This window comes from Porites lutea, chromosome 7 (genome assembly GCF_958299795.1).
Source record: "Porites lutea chromosome 7, jaPorLute2.1, whole genome shotgun sequence".
NCBI classification, from domain to species: Eukaryota; Metazoa; Cnidaria; class Anthozoa; order Scleractinia; family Poritidae; genus Porites; species Porites lutea.
In genome coordinates, this window is record NC_133207.1 from 25,679,812 (window position 1) to 25,696,876 (window position 17,065).

Consider the following 17,065-nt stretch of genomic DNA (forward strand, 5'->3'; position numbering starts at 1 on the left):
GCTACAGCATTGTGCATTGTTTGTGAATTTTCCTGATCCTTCAAACTATCAGGCACAAATCCAAGGGAAAATATATATTTTCATAACAGCTAAGAGATCACATTGATCATGAGTTTATTACCGTTAGATCATGTCACTCTTTGCATGTTCAAAAATTTCATATTCAATAAAAGATTAATGCAAACAGTAACAAAGGACTCTACTGCAAAACAATAACATTAGTAGATGGCATAAATAATAGACCAACATTTCTTAGAAAGGGGCAAAGGCCACACGGTTAGCAAGAAAATTGAAAGAACTTGACAAGGCTTTCTAACATATGGAATTAATTCGTTTCGTGTCCACGCAGTTCGAAAATTTGGATTACAGTATTTTGGCGTTTTCTTAAAAGGTCTTAAAACTGTCAAAGCTTACAATAAATCATCGAGGTGTGGGACGCATACCTGGCAGGTGCAACTAATAAAACATCTCAAGTTTGAAAATACTGATTAGAAGTAGATCGCAAAAAGGAAGCAGTAATATCACTTAAAAAGGAAATATTAACTGACTGAAAAGAAATTGGAATTACTTGATAAGTATTATATTTCAAAGCAGTACAAAGTTTTTAGTAAAGACGGCTTAAAATATTATGCTTAGAAAGTATAATTGGCACTTCGAGACTTGATAGAGCACGTTTAAGGTCTAGATAAAATTTTAGGCTTCAATCTTAAAGATGGATAAATTTAACAGTATCAAAATATGTTAAAGGTACTAACCTGTTGCGTAAATGAAAGCAAGTAAGAGAAACAAAAACGGAACGACAATCTTCATCCACCAAGACGCCATATTGAAGCTGTGAAGTCCGAGTGGAGACTGGGAAAAAATTGGCTTGTGATTTTTGCGTGACATGGAAAACTTTTCGTGACTGAGGCGCACGTGCCCCATCCTCGTTTACTAAACAGCCACAAGTTGCTCGGCAATTTTTTAGCCTGCGTGGTTGGCGGTTTTTCTTTTTGTGGTTCGCAAATTAAGAGATACAACCGCGCGAAAGCTTTACCAAGGACGAAAAAGAAAACGATGGCGAGGGGAGAAGGCAGTGAGCTCGGCCCCTCGCCTCCTCCCCCATTGTTTTCTGTTTCGACCTCAGTTCAGCATTCGCGCCGCTCTATTAACACTCTTCGTTTGCGAACCACAAATAAACACCGAAAAAACCGCCAGCTTCGCAGGTGAGCAACTTTTTGGCAACTTTAGCTATTTGGAGCAACTTTCTGGCAACTTTTGATGCTGGGGGCAATTTGATTATATTTTGGCAACTTTAATATGGAAATTACAAATTCCTCTTCTACTGGTTAAGCCTGGTAAATCATCCCACAGGGAGCCCGCACAATCTGTTTGTGTAGCCGATTGTTATTTTATAGTATATGTTCTGGATTTACCGTTTGCCTCACCTATAGCGATATGTCGCTAACTATGTATATAAATCAATGATAAATAAACGTCGAATTACCTTACCTGTGGTATATAGTCGTCCTTTTACCTCAAAAGCGGTTTTTTGAGCGATTTTGAAGGAGTTTGAATTCGCCGTTGACTGACTATATACCACAGCTAAGGTAATTCAAACGGTAAATCCAGTACATTTACTATAAAATAACAATCGGCTACACAAACAGACTGTGTGGGCTCCCTGTGATCATCCTTAAAAGAAAATTTCTCACCCCTCACTTACTCAACCCTAACCCCACAACTGGGGGCCTGCCTAGTCGCCCCATTGGGGGGTTGTGGCGAAGTTCAGGCTAGGCCAAATCAATCGCTGATGCAAGTAATCTTCAATTTATTGGTATGGGATTTTGAAGCCATTCACACTCTGATCAAAAACAACTAGTTGAGTGCAATTGAAGCAAAATGCATCCATCATTTTAATAACAAAAAATGTATGTCATAGATTTTACAACCTAGCATGTTATTACAGGCCAACTTACTATTACAAAACTGAGGAACTTTAAACACTGGCACAGAAAAAAAGTCATTTTTCTCAACAACAAAAAATTTTCACTGAATTTCTAGAGCTATTAATGTGCATTTATAATATTAACGTTAATTTACAGTTTTTAAAGCACAAAAAAGAAAACAAATGACTACAGAATTGCTGCAGGCAGGACAAAAAATACTTCCTCTATCTAGAAAACTAACTAATGATAAATAAAATATAAAACATTTGAATCAAGACACCAAATAATTGCAAGAAAATATTCTGGCCACCACATGTAAGACAATACTTTTTTTGTGTTAAAGCTGGTATCAAGTTTTATTGTCTCCAGCTCTCTCCTGTTATCCTCTCGCTTGCTTCCCAAAGCTTCTTTGCCAAGCCAGGATCTTTTGCAACTTTACTACACTCTTTGGTTTTGCAGTCGCTATAGTAAAGACCCGAGACACCAGCCAACTCTTCTGCAACTGAACAGTATATTGTAGTTTGTGCTCCTTGCTTGCAATCCTTAAAGAACAAGAATGTTAGGAACTGCCAAAGCTGTTTGACAAGGGGCTTACGTAACAACTTCCAGTTACGCCAAATGTCAGACTTGATAGCACCAGGATGCAGAGCATACACAGTTACGCCAGTACCTGCAATGAAAATTGAACAGGTGAAATTTTTTCAGAAGATGCACGTGTATTTTTTTTTGGCAACTCACAAACAGTAATGTATGGAACATCAACCACAAGAATTTTATTCATTGTACCCAAAACAAGATATTAAAGACCATTTTACAAGTTATGATATTGATTACACGTAGTTACTGGTAATTAAAGGGGTACCAAGTTCATGAAATAACCAAAACCTAAAAATACCTAAAAAATGCCAGGAAGCCTATAGATTCAGTATTAGATAATTTAAAGAAAATATTTATAACAAGGGGAGGTACAATATGGCAACACAGGAATGTATATGTTGTAGTTTTTTTTTTATCTCAGGTAATTTTATTTTTCCTTTGTTTCAATAATTTCATTAGCATACATTACCATACCCAACAACAAAAGAAAAACACAAATTAACTGCAACATACACACAAACACACACGTTAGTAGAGAGAAGCAAAAACGAAAATGATCACAACTGCATTAGCAAGCTAATAGAGATTATTATTACTGTTATCAATAATAATTTTGTTATCACTTTTTATGTATCATAATAACCAGTATATTCCATAAGTGTTTTTTATTGGTCTAGATCAGATCATAACATCACTGCAGATAACATATTGCCAATGACAACAATGGCCTGTAATTGTACGAAAATTAAAAAGTTGTTTTGATGCGAAAGGGAAATTGCTCTGCTTGTTGCCTCTCTTTAGGACACACAAGATGACTCCACTTTGTTATAAGTAAATACAAAACAAAACAAAACAACTATATCAGGACACACCAGATGGCTCCACTTTGTTATAAGTAATTACAAAACAAAACAACTATATATACCCAATGAAAGAAATGGTATAATAAGTACTGAATTCTGCTAACCTGTCAATCTCTGACTCAGTTCCCTTGTAAACACAACCTGTGCAAGTTTGGACTCGCCGTATCGTTTGAATGCCTCGTACTTTTCCTTCGAAAGTTTAAAGTCATCTAAAGGTATAGTCTTTGGCCCAGTATGACCTATCGATGACACATTCACAATGCGACTGGGGGCAGACTTCTTTAACTTCTCCAACAGCAGCATGGTCAGAAGGAAATGGCTGAGGTAGTTCACTTGAAATACACTCTCCCATCCATCCTTAGTTAGCCGGTATGACCCCCCTAGACCAGCATTGTGAACAAGAATGTCAAGTCTCTCTTCTGTTTCATTGATGACCCTTGCAAAGGCTCTCACAGACTCAAACGAGGCCAGGTCAAGAACCCTGACAATAACTTTATCACTTCCAGTCTTGGAAATGATGTCCTTAGCAGCGTTAGAGGCCTTCTCCTCATCTCGGCAAGCCAAGATAACCCTAGCACCTCTCTTGGCAAAATCCAGTGCAGTCTCCTTTCCTATTCCAGTGTTTGAACCTGTGACTATAGCAGTCTTCCCTAAAATAGCAAAGAGCAATGTGTTAAAGGGACAGGTTCACGGTTATAAGCGCATGCTCGCATGAATCAAATTACTTTTTTCCAATTTATTATTAATTCTATCAGTTAATAATCCCACTCACATGTATTTCAGTGATCTCAGAGTGTATTTCAAAGTAGAGGTGTATTTCAAAAAAACCTGAAGTAGGATTGAGGAGTACTAAAATCACTAGCCTGCATAGCAAGCGGTTACGCGCGAGTTTGTCGAGAAAACTGGAACAAGAGCAAAAAAAGGAATGAAGATTTCGCGCTATAACTTGACTGGAAACACTTGCTACGCAGGCTATAAAATCACAAAAAAATAAGTGGATTATGCCAACACTACCAATGTTAAATTTATTGCTGACCCAAAGGTTTTATTCCATGGTTGATTAATTTACAGCTATTTGCAAATATTCAAGTTGATCAAGTGCAAGTGACTGCCAGGGGAGTGTGTAGATTGGCTCTTTGGCAACATTATGACATATTGCTTGCATAGACGATACAGCATGTTCCAGCAGAAAAACAGCATTTTTATGAATGAGCTGATGTGCTGAACCATGAACCTGTTCCTTTAATCAAGTAATTAATTAAGCCAAGGGTAAAAATAACATTTTCATCATGATGGTATGATAGATTAATCTTAAAGTATTTACTAATAGAAAGAATCTTGGGGGGGGGGGTGCACTTGAACATGGGGGGGGATTCTCCACCCTGTCAATGGAAAATGGTCAGACATGAAAATGAACAGAAATGGCACTTTTAGGAGTAGAAATCTGAAAATTTTTCTAGGTATGAATGAACCAGTCTCCCTCTGAAAGTTGTGTTGAACACTGAAAAATGGTCAAGTCTTTTCGCAGATCCCCATGTCACCTGGGCAGGTATGTGCTGCCAATACCTTTTTATTAGAAAGATTTTGCATTATTATAACCCTACATTTTTATGGCCAATTTGCGGACCTTCTGTTTTAGAATTTTAGAGACTAGCTATTTTTATGCAAGAAACTCTTTGTAGGACACTTGATTAATAGACTATTGTCTTTTATTCTAATTTTTCATTTCTATACTTTTCATATTTCGTGAATGTTCACGTCACTTAATTGAATATGTATGTATATAAAATTATGTATACGTTTTCTTTTTCCTTTTTTTTTAATACTATTAGATTTCTCTACAGTTACACGACAATTTTACAATATTAGATTGTTCTACAACTAGACTTTCCTCTTACTACTACTAGATTTTACTTTTTTGTATATAAAATACTATTATTTTAAATCCTTATATTTTCCTTGGGTAGGCACCCCGCATGGGTCTGAGTGTCCTGTTCGTACCCATCCCTTTTGGGCTTTAATTCTTTATGTTTTTATATTTTCAATTTTTTTATATATTTTATTTTTCGATTTGATCTTCCCCAATAAAGCTAACATTTTGCTGTTCACTCACCATCCAATCGAGCCTTGGACTTACAAACCCCTCCACTGAAATACCATTTAATGAGAGCAACCAAGCAAATGATCACTCCTATGACAGCTATCAGTGTTGTGGTTGTACTTTGATAGAGAGAAGCATCATCTTTATGAAAAACAAAAATGGTGGAATTAGTAGTGGTAATAAGACTAATAAGTAGAGTATAAATATTCACACAGTAATTGCTTGGGTTATGTCATATTATATTTCAAAGTGTAGATGACACAAATTTTTTAAGCCAGTTTTAATTTCTTAAATATCATGTTTAACATAACTATTCGTAATTCAAACTCTTCAAAATCTTCCAAAACCTTTTATTTTTGCCTTCAAATCGAGCATTTTTGCTTCCAAATATGTCTGCCCTATTGCACTGCCAAATATAATACTAATTATTGACAAATATGACGTAGAATCAGTTGCAACAATGTAGAATAATTAACAAGATTGCGGCAAATACAAAGGATCAGAAGGATTGTCGTTGCCAACAATTCCCAAATCATCATCAGAATTTTCATTTATTGGCTATACTTTTGTTACTGTCAGATACATCCCTAATTCTTCTTTGAAAACACAAAGTAATGACCAGAATCAGAAGCAAAGGCTGAGAAAATCAAGTGATGTCACATGACAGATTGCAAGCCTTTCTTAGATCCCAATCTATGGGACATTTCTGAAGAGGAAAATGCAGTCTTTGGAGGGCCAAAATTTGAAACGCTTTTTTAGGCATAGACCCATTTTTAATGCACAGAAGTTAAAATTAAACTTATCTAGTAACTAAAGTCAGTGGTAAAAAATTTATTGCGTACATGACAAAAAAATGTGTTTGCTGATTTTAGTTGTTAGGCACAATGACAGCAAGCTAATAACAGTAACAAGCTGATCAGAAAAAGTACCAGAATCCTGCCCCCTATCCCTGAGCTACATGGAATTCGAGAATTCGTTTTATTTTTAGCCCAAACTGAGGCCCGAAGGGCCAAAAAAATGTTTTTGCGAGACCTGCCCCCCCTCTTATCTAAGGGTCTGGATGACCGCCCCCCCCCCCAACCCCCTTATCTCTGAGGTAGTTCATTGGGCAAGATTTCCGCACAGCCAAATACATTTCTTTTATGATGTAGACATGTTTCGGCTCTACATTGTAAAATTACTTGTTATTTGTGTGAAATAGTACACATGGGTTGCTATGCAAAATAAATGTGATTCGGCAGACTGCCGGTATGGTGTAACCAGTGTAATCGACCAGTCCTGTATAAAGATCGTCTCCGCAGTTCAGTAGCAACGCCAAAATCTAATACTATTGAATTACAGCATACCTTTTCTAATCTCAGCTCCAAAGGAAGGCATGAAATGGTAAGAAGTTGAAACAAAAAGCGTCAAAACACAGTTCATGTCTCACGAGATCTCTAACCGTGCTGAAGAGGTAGATTTGTCCGCCAGGTAGAAAGAGGTCTGGGAACGATTACATGTGGCAAGAATAACGAAGCAAAACGAAGCGTAACTGTTTGCGCGCAGGCAGCTCGGGGGCGGGACTCGGAGCGACTGCGCTTGTAGTGAGAACAAGGCTTGTCACACCCGTGGAACAGCAGAAAACATTCCAAGTCTCTTGATCCAGCGTCATAACCATTTATACCATAGCTCTCGCGTAGGGTGATTTTCACTAGCCTGTGTACAGACCCCCCACCCCCTCCCCTCAGTAAAAATCGTAGAAGGGGTCCCTTCTCCGATTTTTACTGAGCGGAGGTTGGGGGGATCTGCACACAGGCCAGATTTGCTCTACTACACCTGAAAAAAATTTACACTGCGATTGCCAGGAGAAAAAGTATACCTATCCAGCCAGATCCAGCATACAGTCTCCGTATTTTCAGCAAGCGAGGCGCTTATCATGAGATTTCCCAACCAGCTAATTTAGCCAATGTTTTATTTCCCAGTCAGGTCAAATTCTGCCTGAAGAGCGAGTATTTTGTCGGAGCAGCTCCGTTGGGTACTCCTGCCGAAAAGTTTTTTAAGACAGTTTTACTTGCCAATACTTTGTTGCCTATGTACAGTGTATACATATGTAGTACCCCCCGGGGGTACTCCTTTAGATAGGCTATATAGGTATGTGCTGCGCCAAAGGGTATGATTTTTTAGCCGTTTTGGTCTGAAATAGGATATCAATTTTTTAGTAGTTTTTTTTAGAAGAAGCTACTTCATCATTAAGCAATAAGACCATTTCCCTTTCAATCTTTGCGTCAACCGTGTACGTGCCGTAACAGCTTGTCACGCGCTGATTGATTTAAGGGTCAGGTCTGAAATAGGGTATGAAATTTTTTATCAGGTCTGAAGTAGGGTAGGGAAAACCACAGATTTTGGTCTGAAATTGGGCAAGGGTTTCAGGAAGCGTGCCGCACCCACCCCCACCCAATTTTTCTGGAAGTACCCCTTCTCCCTTGTAGTACCAGGAGCGAGCCCATAACCTTCCAGGATGAGCGTTATGGGCTGCTGGTAGTATATCGTATTCACTATTATTAAGAGTACATATCTAATCAAATGAAGAATGATCCTCGCAGTTGTGAATACAATTTATGCAATTGCGTAAGAAGCCTGAAAAAAAATCAGGACTTTTTTCACGCTTTTTTTCAGGCTTCTCAGCAATTGCATAAATTGCGTTCACAATTGCGAGGATCATTCTTCATTTGATTTCATTTCCGTTGTTCTCATATACGATTTACATTTCTCACAGTACATACTCTAGCCGGATTTTTGAAAACGCCAAATGGCTGAAATGGACCGTTTTTTCCGTCCAACAGTTTTTTCGGCGAAACTCTATCTCAAAGTAGCCAATATAAAAACTAAGAGTGCAACCATTGCTTTTTTCTCTTCTCCTTCTTTCTTCCTCCTCGCTCTCTCTTTCTCTCCTTTGCTTTTCCTTCGTTAGTGTGATTTTGGAGCTAATGGGGCTTAAGAAACCTGCCTTTTGACGCCTTTTCACTCAAATGACTGCAAATTTCGTTAGGCTGGTTTTCAAAATATTGGTTAGACATCATGGCACACAACCATATGTAGAAACAATACAGGGTTTTACCAAAATCCTTTTATGTAGCCTCTTAATATTATGTAAGCTTGTTGAGTGACAGTTGTTGGGAAACTAAACTCCCCTTAAAAAGATACGTTCAGATGCAGGCAAGATATCCAGAACGCGCTCGGCTATTCCGATTAAATAACAAGGGCACCCAACGACAATTTTCGGAAGAATATCTGTTCGGAAGACGATTTTAGATCTAGAATTTTCGAAACATTTGTTGTAAAATTTCTTGCTTGCCTGCCTTTCCTAGAATTTTCGAACATCTAAAAAATGGTATCATTGCCTATTTTTAACGGATTTTTACCCTAAAAAGAGGGTCTCAATGGGGTTAACCGATAGGCGTAAAACGGCCAAAAAATTAGTCGATAGCCGTAAAAATTGAAAAATTTTAACCGTTAGCCGTAAATAGGGTAAAAAACAGTTAACCGTAAAAGAAAGTGTCCCCTAGATTTGCTACTTTAAAGGAAGGTACTAAACTCACTTATGGTTGCGTTTTTATTTCCCGGCTAGCGTGGCTCTGTACGCACGTTAGGTAAAGCGCCTTTTAGGTGTTGACCAAGACCCTGGTTCAATTTCCGCCGCTCTCTCGGGGAACTAATTTTTTTTTTCGTAGCGAAAGTGTGGCTTCTTGCTGGGGATTAATATTTGCGATTTTCAGAAGGTCGTGCCCTCGAAACACTAGTGAAACGACACGCAGAGATCTTACTGTTTGTAAAACACGTTGCCGATAAACAACATTTCCCTGTTTTTCTCTGACGCTACGGTAGACATTGCCATGCCTAGTCCCTGTACGGCGTCTTCCCACGCAATCTCGGTCAAGGCATTTCGGTGGCGAACTTGCTCGGACCAGGAGACCCGAAACGCGTGCGAAATAATGAGGCCTACGGACAAGGCAACGGCTGACAGTGGTTCCGTACAGTCCTTCGCTATCATTAAAAACGCTGGACACGGGAATTTTTTTATTTTTTTATTTTACACCAGAGCTAGAAACGGATTATCCGTCTGAGACTAGCCTGTGTACAGTCGCTCCCTTGCCGACAGACACCCCTTCGATTTTTTTCTGAGGGGAGGGGGCGGCTGTACACAGGCTATCTGGAACGTATTATCCCGTCTTCAAACTGTCCGTCGAAATTGAAGGATAAAGTCAGGCGGATTGTTCATTCAAAATTAAAACTACTTCGTTTTCAAATTAAGACGTATTTACCTATCTGACGCGAATCATCAAACGGATAACCCGTCTCACACGAATAATCCGTCTCTAGTGTGAAAACGGCCATTTCTGTTGTAATGAATGTCGCGCCCCGGCCCGTGAGTTGGGCGTTCGCGTGTGTGCTTTGCTTTTTCACAAAGATTATTTTTAAATTGACTATTGACATTTCTACGAGTAAAATAATATTAGAAGTGGAATACTTTATAAAAAGTACGATCTATCAAAAATTTTTCAAAAGAATAGCTTGTTTCACATCCCGAGATGATCTTAAGACCTTCACATTTTGCTTTAAAGATACAAAAAATACAGGTTAATTAAATATTTAACTTTTTGAAACAAAAGAAGTTAATTTTTAACTTTTTTGTTAACCGTAACTGAAAAAAATTAGCCAATAGCCGTAAAAGAGCCAAAATTTTAGCCGATAACCGTAAATGCCACCACCCAATTGAGACCCTCTAAAAAGGTCACCTAGAATTTTCGGGAGCCTTTTTTCTGGCTGAAATTTTCGAAAAGGTTAGTCTTGATCCCTATAATTTTCGGATCACTAGACTTTGAGCTAGGAAATCCGAACAGATGAAAAATTTTTAGGGGATAAAAATATGCCTCTATCTACCGTTTAAATACTAAAATACGTTTAACAATGCTATGTTTAAGTAGTTTTGAACTATATTCGCGTTGGGTGCCCCTGAAATAAGTGTGCTTAACTACATGGATGCGTTTAAATACGAAAAGTTGTCAAATGTGAAGCTTAGGAAAGAGAAATACGAGTTACAAATATAGAAAGCTATAGAAAATACGAGTAAAAAAGAAGCTAAAGACGAGGATAAATGCGAATAAATAAGAAAAGGTTCTTAGAAGTAAAAACTTGTAAAATTTCTCCCGTCACAGCGTTAATACTACTCCAGATGATATTTCAACACTAACACAATCTTTAAAAAAGTCTTGTAAAAAAGAATATTGTTGAAGATTAATCTGGGGAAAAAAGAGAGAGATTTTCAACGCCTTCCATTTCATTATACCCGGAACATGCTATAAATTCGACAATTTTTCAGCACAATTAAAAACTAACAGTACAAACTACGTATAAAAATTTGCTTGAAATGGAGACAGCAGTTTAAAGGTTAACTTCAGTCTTTCCAGAATTCTCCTGTTAATCTCTCACTCACTTCCCATTGCTTCTTTGCCAGGTCAGGATCTTTGGCAAGTTTACTGCACTCTTTGACTTTGCAGTCCATATAGTAAAGACCGGAGATATTAGCCAGCTCTTCCGCAACTGAGCAGTAGATTGTGGTTTGTGCCCCTTGCTTGCTGGTCTTGAAAAACAGGAATGTAATGATTCGTATCAGCGGTTTGGTGAAAGGATTGGTAAACAACTTCCAGTTTCGCCAAATTTCGGTTGCAACGCCACCAGGATGCAGGGCACACACAGTTACCCCGGTACCTGAGAAAAGAAGTTAACACTTTAAACCCTAGAGTGACCAACATCAACTTTCTCCTAACAATACACAATACAAAATCAAGAGAAAGGTTATGAGAATTAATTAAATTAATGATCACCAAAAGAAATAAACGTATGAATATGATCAATGTGGAGAAATGACTGGTATGTGGGATATTGGGGTTCTGGAACCTCTAGTAAAGGATTAGAACTTGAAATACATGTACTAGGAAACTGACTAGTGGAATGGTTGTTGCTCATTGTACAGACAATGCTCAAGACTTATGGAGTGAAATAAAAAGCCACTTGACACCTATGTGCACATTGAACTTAATCAGCTCCTGCGCCTTGAGCTTGTACATAACAAAGTGGAGTTCGTTATTCCCCATAAAGAAACCAGGTTATGGTAGTAGTTATGTGGGCCTGTGTTCCATGTGAGCCTGTACCTTTAACATCCCATGCATATGGGTGCAACACTACAGACCCAGTATAAAAAGAAGCTGTTAATCAAGCCTAAAGCCAATGTGGCAGGCTTTCAAAAGAAAGATGAAAGGTGAATTTACTAACATCAAACAAGTGTTCATGTACTTCTTTTAAACCACGGCGTAAAAACACAACATAACTGGCAACATGACCCAGACGGTCTTAGCTATCAGATAAGGCAAGAGGCCTGTAATCACAATGACTTTGTTCCAAGGAGCAATTTAGGATCGCAACTGCACCCACAAAACTATGAAAACTGAAGAGGGTGGTAAACGAGGTTCTAGTTCACATTTCACAGGCAAGAAATTGGTGTTTTCACAATTCACAAAAACAAAAAAAGCAATTCAGACTCAATGAAAATCACGGTTGACGACGAAATGAGAATCTTTTTTTGCTTTTCATATCGAAAATAATTTTGCAAAAACCATGCTTCAAGGCTACTTAATGAAAATCAATGATAATCACTATTCACGGGGAAGAAAAATTGCCATTTCACATTTCAAGGGAAACAAAAAGTGTTGATCATGAGTCAAGAAAATACCCTTTACCTGCACCCTCACTGATGCAACTTAGGTGAACTCACTAGTTGTACAACAAAGATAAAAATTAAACTTAAGAATGTTACCAAACGTTTCGATGTTTCAAACATCATTATCAAGAGTCATGAAAGTTGTTAATTTTCAAAGTTGTTAAAAAAGTTGACAATTAATGGCTTTCATCCTTGATAATGATGTTCGAAACATGAAAACATGAAGTATCATGCTAGTTTAATTTTTCTTGTTAAATGCGCCAACATTCAACTGACCATCGGTTCTCTTAAAGATATAATAAAATTATATTAGAGGCATAATATATGTCAACTTGGTAGTTTGAAGTATCAGCCATGTCTTTGTCCCTCCCAAACCCCGCCCCCCACCCCCACCGCCAAATGGGAGAGAGGGACTGTCTAGCTCAGCAACCTATTGAGGGGATGAGATAGGGTGAAGAGATGGCTAACACTTCAGACTAGCTAACCTGGCTACAACTCTGCCTACACTCTACTTACAGTCATATTTCTCGAGCCAGATAGAAAAATTTATTATTAATTAGTACAAAGTGGAGTAAAGTTCCTTGTCTAAGGAAACAACACAACTGGCGAGGCTTGAACCCCAGACCTCCAGATCCAGAGTTTGAGATGTTAACCACTCAGCCACACACACCTCCACAATGTTTAATATTATTATAATTATACTAAATTATTTAGTGTGTGCTGCAGTGCTTTGACTTCCTTCCTTACCTTCTAATCTTCGGCTAAGTTCCTTTGTAAACACAACCTGAGCAAGCTTGGACTCAAAACAGCGAGTGTAGGAATTAAAAGACTCCTCTGTAGGTTTGAAATCATCCAACCGAACTTTCAAGAAAGGAAAAGTGTGAGCGTTTGTTGATACATTTACAATGCGACTTGGCGCAGACTTTTTAATTTTCTCCAGCAGCAACAAGGTCAGCAAAAAATGGCTCAGGTAGTTGACTTGGAAAATACTTTCATAACCATCCTTTGTTATCTGTAAAGGTCCAGGACCAACTCCTGCGTTGTTAACAAGAATATCTACTCTCTCTTCAGTTTCATTAATTAGCTTCGCAAAGGCTCTCACAGACTCAAACGAGGCCAGGTCAAGAACCCTGACAATCACTTTATCACTTCCAGTCTCGGAAACGATGTCCTTAGCAGCTTCTGAGGCCTTCTTCTCATCTCGGCAAGCCAAGATAACCCTAGCTCCTCTCTTGGCAAAATCCAGTGCAGTCTCCTTCCCTATACCACTGTTTGAGCCTGTGATTATGGCAGTCTTCCCTAAAAAATTGAAAAGCACTTGTTTAATTATTTCAACTTCTTGATGCAGTGTCACCCCCAGGGGGTACTCCCTATAATGACCTATACTGGGAGGCTCCTCCCAAAAGAAGTACCTTTTCAGGCTTCAAATACTTGAAGGTCTTAGTTGTTGAGAGTTATAAAAGAGTAGGTAAATCAGTCATTGCCGCAGTCTGTGAAAGGACCTAATAGGGCTAACAGGTGTACTTATGGCTGTGAAAACATTCTGGTTTTATAGTGATCTGTTCATATTCAAAAGAGGGTTCATCTACAGCAGTTAAAAAGGACCAGTGTTTTAAACTAGTATGTGAAAGGCTACCATTCATTTTTCCAATAAAAAGTATACGAAAGGGTTGTACCCTTTCGTTGAAAAATAGTATGTAAAGATAAGCGGTTGAACCTTGGGGCAGAGCCACCCTGCGTAAAATTTTGCTGAGTACTGTCATCCCCAAACAACCATTGGTTACTGCTAGTTGTTTTTAAAAACCAATGGTTGTGTCAGGGTGACACCCCCAGGGGGGAGGGGGGTACTCAGCAAAATTTTGCACCCCTACCCCAAGGTCTAACCCCTTGCCCTTCTTTTACGTGTTATAATATATTCAAAATGTTAAAACAAAAAAAATAAATGGCCAGTGCTTTTTGATAAGAAGGTGCAGTGGTGTTATTCAAGGGTCATGCTTATACTTCAGTAAACACTGTGCTTCCTTTGAAAAATGGTATACCCTTTTTACATACCTTTTCTAAACCCTTAGAATGAAGTTAATGAAAGATTTTACCAAAATTAAAATGATACACCCAAATTCAAAAATAGTTCAGTTAACGTATGGTCCACTTAAACATATCAGTAGTATACTTTGCAACCCTTTCATAAACATACTTCAACTCATAAAATCGCTAACCCTTTCCATATAGTGAAACCTGTAAAAGGTACCCCTTTTACGTCCTTTTGGGTGAAGCAATATTGTCCCTGAAGGTTTGGAACACTTGATACATACATACATTCATTGTTTTATTATTTTTTAATTCTTACCATCTAGCCGAGCGTTGCTCTTGCACACTCCGCCACCACAATAATACTTTATGAGTGCTAGCACACAAATGCATGCTACCAGGCCAGCTAACAAGGTTACACTAGTACTTTGGCTGGCAACATTGCCGCCTAAAAATAGCAAAGACAACAATGTAATTATTTACAGAAAATGGAATACACATTTGTCAGTCCTAAGCTGTTACATATTTATACTGTAACACATTAATCCTTATTTATAAAGTGGAAAGAGCAAAGAGGAAATTAAAAAAAAGAAATGAAGTAGAAAAAATGAACATTGAATCCTGAGCAAGAAAAGTAGAAATGGTATAATATTATAAGAAATGCATCACTCAATTCAAGTAGTGTCCATACCCTGCTCCAGCCCTAACCAATGGTAGAGCATTTTAATTGTGGAGGTGAAGCATTTAGATTTTATCATTAACCAGGAGCCAGGCATTTGACTACCTCCAGGATAATCACAGAGTATTCTATACTATTCAGTAGTCAAACAGTTTGAAAATGTTTGAAGATACCTATGCTATATGATCTTTATCAAAATTCAAGAAAATTGAGCCAGAAAAAAAATTCAAAACTTCTTCACGTGTGATTTCAACGTTCATCATGCATGCAGGATAGAATGCAGAGATGCATCTTAAATCTACAGCAACTAACGGATTCAAATTTCAAACATTGAATCAATTAATTACTTAATGGCATCTTGCGGGGGGGGGGGGGGGGTACGTTTGGCTCAGCTAGACTCTAAACAAGCCTGCTAATGCAGACGTACTCTAAACAGGCATAATTCAATAAATAATCAGTGATCCTTTAAAATGTTTCAGCAAATTTTAAGCAGTATTGGATTCTTGATGAGCTGAAGAGCTGCAGCTATTCACCAACCCTGGGACACTTGACCCACATACACAGAATTTGTCACTGTTTTTTTTTTTTTTAACTGGAATGCTTTAATAAGGGTTGGCACAAGTGCAGGGCGGATAAACGGCACCAGCTACTCAGACTGGTGAACAACTCAGTCATCATGCAATTAAATACATCAAAATTTACGGGTATGCTGTAGCTTAGAAAAAATGCAGGTAACACCTGGTCATGTACACTTGCTTAGGCTGATCAAGGAGGTACGGCTAGGAGGAATCTCCAACATATTTATTTTATTTCATTGTTTTTTTAAAAAATAATAATACTTCGAGGCAAGGAGGAGTAAATATAGAGAGGAATATTCACTGCCATCACTTGATTACCCATCCCTTAGATCGGCCCTTGGATCACATTGTATTTACAATTTCTTTTATCTACGGGGCTAAGAATCTTTATCGTTAGGGGAAAAAGGTAAAAAAAACTTGAGAATTGGCGGGCTATGTAGTAGCTGGGGGTTAATGGGAGCTTAATGACCTGTTCTTCATTCACCTTTCGACACATGCCACACTCATCTATGTTTAAAGGTGTAGTTCTCTAATACTATCGGTCAATTTCAAAAAAACAAAACACGAAACAAAACAAACCTTTTTCTATGTCATCTCCTAACAGAGGTGTAAAACAACAACAGAACGTGATTAAAATGTTGATCGAGTAAGTCGCCACGACCGCCATGTTCTTTTGAGCCCAATGAAGCTCAGAGGACTGGGGACCAATCACGCGTGTTACGCGCACGTTTGCGCACGCTGGGTATGAGAATGTTAGGAACGCAGCAAGGGGCACGGAGCACGGAATACGGAGCAGGAGCGAGACTGTACTCACACGGTGCTGTATACGTTTCGGTTCATATTAAGGGAGCGAACAATACACAGGTTTTCAAAAAGATTCATTGCAAACTTGCTACCCACCCACACACACACACCAAATGCTTTATTTGCATGACCATAAAAGAATTACAGTATTGCAAAAGCTATCAGTCTAAATTTAAGTACTAATTCAACTAATTAGTACGTGCAAAACATTACAAAACGTTACAGTTCTCATTGATTCATTCATTGATATTAATTTGGTTCTTAATTCAAAGCATTGCGAGATAAATGAAAGTAATTAACAGTTAATAAAATAATCAGAAGAATTCATAAGAAGAGATATTAAAGTATCGTGTGAAAGTGATTTGAAGTCAGGTATTTTAGTTTCTAGTTTGGAGAAAAAAAGTCTCTGATCTGAGAATAAGCCTTACAATCTAGTAAGAAATGATTTTCATCTTCGATTTGGTTACTCGTACAAAAGTGACATATCATTCATTGCGAGGAATGTTTTCGTATCTAGCTCAGAGTTTCAATTCTAAGTCGATGACTACTTATTCTAAATCTAACTAATACTTTTCTCGAAGGGTTTTTTCTTGTTAAAGCTAAGTACGGCGAGGGGCTATAGTCGTCTTTGATTGTACAATAAAAACTGAGTTTTTGTGATTGTTGAAGGGTCTGACTCCAGTAAGAGACGTATTTATTTTTCATTATGCCGATATACCTATTAACTATT

General features: G+C 38.0%; 2 protein-coding genes across 2 annotated transcripts; both read right to left on the minus strand.

Annotated features, from left to right (window-relative positions):
• Nucleotides 1–1,871: 1,871 nt before the first annotated feature.
• Nucleotides 1,872–6,953, minus strand: LOC140943196 (retinol dehydrogenase 12-like). The gene is made up of 4 exons (XM_073392266.1): nt 6,836–6,953; nt 5,502–5,630; nt 3,493–4,038; nt 1,872–2,598 (listed from the first exon to the last, which is right to left on the minus strand). Exons 1-4 carry the CDS (start codon nt 6,909–6,911, stop codon nt 2,285–2,287), a joined length of 1,065 nt encoding a protein of 354 aa, XP_073248367.1. The 5' UTR covers nt 6,912–6,953; the 3' UTR covers nt 1,872–2,284.
• Nucleotides 6,954–10,527: 3,574 nt separating this feature from the next.
• Nucleotides 10,528–16,198, minus strand: LOC140944683 (retinol dehydrogenase 13-like). The gene is made up of 4 exons (XM_073393802.1): nt 16,111–16,198; nt 14,594–14,722; nt 12,994–13,545; nt 10,528–11,237 (listed from the first exon to the last, which is right to left on the minus strand). Exons 1-4 carry the CDS (start codon nt 16,196–16,198, stop codon nt 10,924–10,926), a joined length of 1,083 nt encoding a protein of 360 aa, XP_073249903.1. The 3' UTR covers nt 10,528–10,923.
• Nucleotides 16,199–17,065: the final 867 nt, after the last annotated feature.

Coding starts and splice junctions, on each gene's coding strand:
- LOC140943196 (XM_073392266.1), bottom strand. CDS start 6,911: ATGAACTGTGTTTTGACGCTTTTTGTTTCAACTTCTTACCATTTCATG. Junction 4,039..5,501: donor GTCCAAGGCTCGATTGGATG/GTGAGTGAACAG, acceptor TTGCTATTTTAG/GGAAGACTGCTATAGTCACA. Junction 2,599..3,492: donor ACTGAGTCAGAGATTGACAG/GTTAGCAGAATT, acceptor TTTTCATTGCAG/GTACTGGCGTAACTGTGTAT.
- LOC140944683 (XM_073393802.1), bottom strand. CDS start 16,198: ATGGCGGTCGTGGCGACTTACTCGATCAACATTTTAATCACGTTCTGT. Junction 13,546..14,593: donor GAGCAACGCTCGGCTAGATG/GTAAGAATTAAA, acceptor TCAATTTTTTAG/GGAAGACTGCCATAATCACA. Junction 11,238..12,993: donor ACTTAGCCGAAGATTAGAAG/GTAAGGAAGGAA, acceptor TTCTTTTCTCAG/GTACCGGGGTAACTGTGTGT.